Below are 3,401 nucleotides of genomic sequence, written 5' to 3'. Positions count from 1 at the left end.
TGTTGTGCCAGTATCCCCCGGCCCCCGTAGTGTCAAGAGACTAGAATCAGTTTATCAGAGAGAGGTCTCTCAGGCCTTGCCATAGTCAGTTGGAGGGTGGAAAGAAGACACTTTTCATGCAACAGGTGAACCTAGTCTCATAAACTGCTATTAAGAGGACCCATTTACTCCATAACTGTGTGGACCTGGCAGAGTGTACTTCTATACAGCGGTTAGTCCCAGTCTGTGCTTGTTGTCTGGGACCTGAGCCCCTCTCCTGAATTGCTTATATGGAGGTTCCAGGAACAAAGGACATAGTTACTGTACTGAGTCATAGCCAGAGACCATAGAGTAGAATAGAGATGGTAGGAGGCAGGCCCATGAGACCCAAGAGAACTACCTAAGATAAATACTGAGAAAACCTTTGTCATGCTGAAAGCTTATCAAACCCTCACATTTTTTCTCTCACCCTCAGGCCACTCTTCATCAACTTTCTCCTGCCACTTACCTGCAAAACAAATTATAATGTCCCACAGGGATGAGCAAGGCCGTGAGGCCCAAGAAGAGAATGAGGGTCAGCTCAGTGAGGAGGTTCCTGTAGCTAAGGAGGTGGGCACCTCAGAGGGAGAATCTGCTGCTCAGGTTCCCTGTTCCTCCTCTGCTCCTGCCCAAGCCACTCTACCAAATGAAGGTTCTGCTCGTCAAGCAGGGAGACGTCAGAGCGTCTCAAAGGCCTACCTCTTCTCCAAGTTCTTGCTCAACAGTCAGCTACAGTATAAGGTGACCGAATTGGTGAAGTTTCTGAGTTTCAAGTATACAACAAAGCAGCCCGTCACCGAGGCAGAAATTCTGAATATTGTCAAAGAGTTCAAGCACTACTATCAAGTGATCTTCAAGCGTGCCTGTGAATGCATGGAAATGGTTTTTGGCATAGAAGTGAAGGAAGTGGATGTTATCAACCACTCCTATGAGCTCCTTAAAGTTCTTGACCTCACCTATGATGGGCGCTCGAGTGGTGATGACGAAGAGGGCATCCCCAAGATAGGCCTCCTGGTGCTCATCCTTGGTGCCATCTTCATGGAGGGCAACCGTGCTCCTGAGAAGAAGATCTGGGACATGCTGAATACGGTTGGCATATTTCCTGACCAGCATGATTTCATCTGTGGGAATCCCAGAAAGTTCATCACTGAAGAATTGGTTTCCGAGAAGTACCTGGAATACCAGCTGGTACCCGGCAGTGATCCTCCATGCTATGAGTTCCTGTGGGGCCCAAGGGCCCGTGCTGAAACCAGCAAGATGAAAGTCCTGCAGTTTTTCTCCAAGATTGTCCGGAGCAGCCCCACGGCCTTCACAGCTCTGTATAGGGAAGCCTTGAAGGATGAAGAGGAGAGAGCCAAGACCGTCCTTGCCTCCATGGCCAGTCCTGTTGCCCCGGAAGACTCAGGTTCCGCGGACAAGCCCAGCAGCTTCTCCCGCCCTGAGTAAATTGAGACTGCTTCTTCACACTCATTAAAGACAGCAGTCAGATATTCGAGTAGAAGAGAGTTTGGGTTCTTTTTCTTTTTGTTCCGTTTTAAAGTGTTTACTAACTTCAGGGTCTCCATTCAAACTGTGGCTCCCATGTTTGTTTTAGAAGAAGTTTGCTGCTGTGAAAAGCGTGTTGAGAACATTCTCAGCTTTGAGGTCTAGGGGAAGATCAAATAGCATTGCAACAGAGCTTTCCTTGGACACATGAAAGATCTAAAAAAAATGACAGATTCTATTGTTCTTGTAGTCTGTTTTGTGAAGCTAAACATATGCACCTCTTACTTGGTGGATTTAGTGAACAATGCATGTGCAGTTAAAGGTTAATAAAGTGCACTGCCCTGTTTTCCCAGCAAACAGTGTCTGTTCTTTGGAAGGCATGTTTATATCAGGAGAAATTCATATGTCAGTGAGGAAGATGATGAAATAGTGTGAAAAACAAAGACTTAAGTTAAAGGCCTGAGGAGGTGGGATACCAAATAACAGCCATAAAGTATCAGTGCTTTGAGCTAAGGCATTTGGGGGCTTTGGGAAATCACAAATCGTCTGTTAAGGTAGATGGTGGTAGGGACCAGATTCTCAGGCAACGTGTCTAATACATGAGAGAAAAACTTAGAAGGAAAAAAAAAGTGCTCAGAGAACTTCTCTTTGAAGTATGGCTAAACAAGAAATAAATCTCCACTGGGGTCAGGGGCCATTATGGAAGGTGACGTGAACTCTTTCTGAGTGCTATTGAACATACTATCTTACCTAAGCCTTGTGTACAAAACATTTCTGGGAACTCTGACAATACCGCCTTCACGTGGTGGATAGAATTCTCTAGGTCTTAACCCTGGTTTCAGAGAACCCACTCCTGTAAGGTCATTTTTTTTATTTTTTAACTTCCTTTTGATATTCTTTGAGTCTTACACATCATACATCTCAATCCCATTCATTTCCCATCCCTTTGTATCCAACCTCTGCCCTTACAAAGCCTCCCCAAAATAAAACAAAATTTAAGAGAAGGGAAAAGGAAGCAGTAGCATGACACAGTGAGTCATGCAGTAGACCCTTTTATCCACATTATCTTTACTTGCCAGTGTTCATTGCAGAGAGTCATTGATCTGGTCCAAGGCCTCTGGTGTTGGGCCCTCACTGGGACTCCTCTTGGTTATCCTGCAGTTGCCCTGGGTCATGGAGATCCTGAAGCTTTGGGTCTGCGGGGCTGGCCTTCCTGTGCTCCAGCAGATCACAGATGGGGTGGATGTTGGGGTGGCCTAACACATAGCCCTGGTTCTGGGCCTGGGTAGTTGCAGGGTTGGTCAGCCCACCAGCTCTCTCCTGTCTTCACCTCTAGGGGGAGCTCTCCAGCATTGCCCAGCTAGTTTTCCCCTTGCAAGAGGTGGGGCCAATTCTGCTTTCACACTCTCAGAGTTGGCTCTCCTGCTCCAACACCTTCAAGGCCAGCTCTACTGTGTTGCCCAGGTGTGTGCAGGGAACACTCTCCTGAATGCTTCAGCTGGTGAGGGGCAGGGACAGCTCTCCCACCTACCACAGGCAGTGAGGGGCGAGGGCCTCTCTCCTCGATCCACACCACCATATGGCAGATGAGGGGCGAGGCCAGATCTCTCAAGCTCATGTTCTCAGATGGGCCTGCACCTAGTCAATAGGGTCAGCTCTACTGTGCTGTCCAGGCAAGGTGCAGGGCCCACTTTCCCAAGTGCTGCAGCTGCTTAGGAGGAGAGTCAGCACTCTTGTCTGTTGCAGTAGGTGAGGGCTGTGGGGGGTATCTCTCCCCCACCCACACCACTGCATGACAGAAAGTAGTGGGGACAGCTGTCCCACATTTTCAGCTTTAGGGCTAGCTGCCCCTCCCCCCCCCAGGGTCAGCTCTACTATGCTGCCCAGGAAGGTGCATG

The 3,401-nt window shown here is 48.4% G+C and overlaps 1 protein-coding gene across 1 annotated transcript; it reads left to right on the top strand.

Moving 5' to 3' along the window:
- The first annotated feature begins 461 nt into the window (after positions 1–461).
- LOC126512095 (putative MAGE domain-containing protein MAGEA13P) lies at positions 462–1,464 on the top strand. Its single transcript, XM_050159657.1, has one exon. It carries the CDS (start codon positions 505–507, stop codon positions 1,462–1,464), a length of 960 nt encoding a protein of 319 aa, XP_050015614.1. The 5' UTR covers positions 462–504.
- The last annotated feature ends 1,937 nt before the right edge of the window (positions 1,465–3,401 follow it).

The sequence above is a fragment of the Alexandromys fortis genome, unplaced genomic scaffold (genome assembly GCF_014885135.2).
Source record: "Alexandromys fortis isolate MF-2015 unplaced genomic scaffold, M_Fortis_MF-2015_v1.1 scaffold_95, whole genome shotgun sequence".
NCBI lineage: Eukaryota > Metazoa > Chordata > Mammalia > Rodentia > Cricetidae > Alexandromys > Alexandromys fortis.
This window is presented reverse-complemented; position numbering and strand designations above follow the sequence as displayed.

Coding starts and splice junctions, on each gene's coding strand:
- LOC126512095 (XM_050159657.1), top strand. CDS start 505: ATGTCCCACAGGGATGAGCAAGGCCGTGAGGCCCAAGAAGAGAATGAG.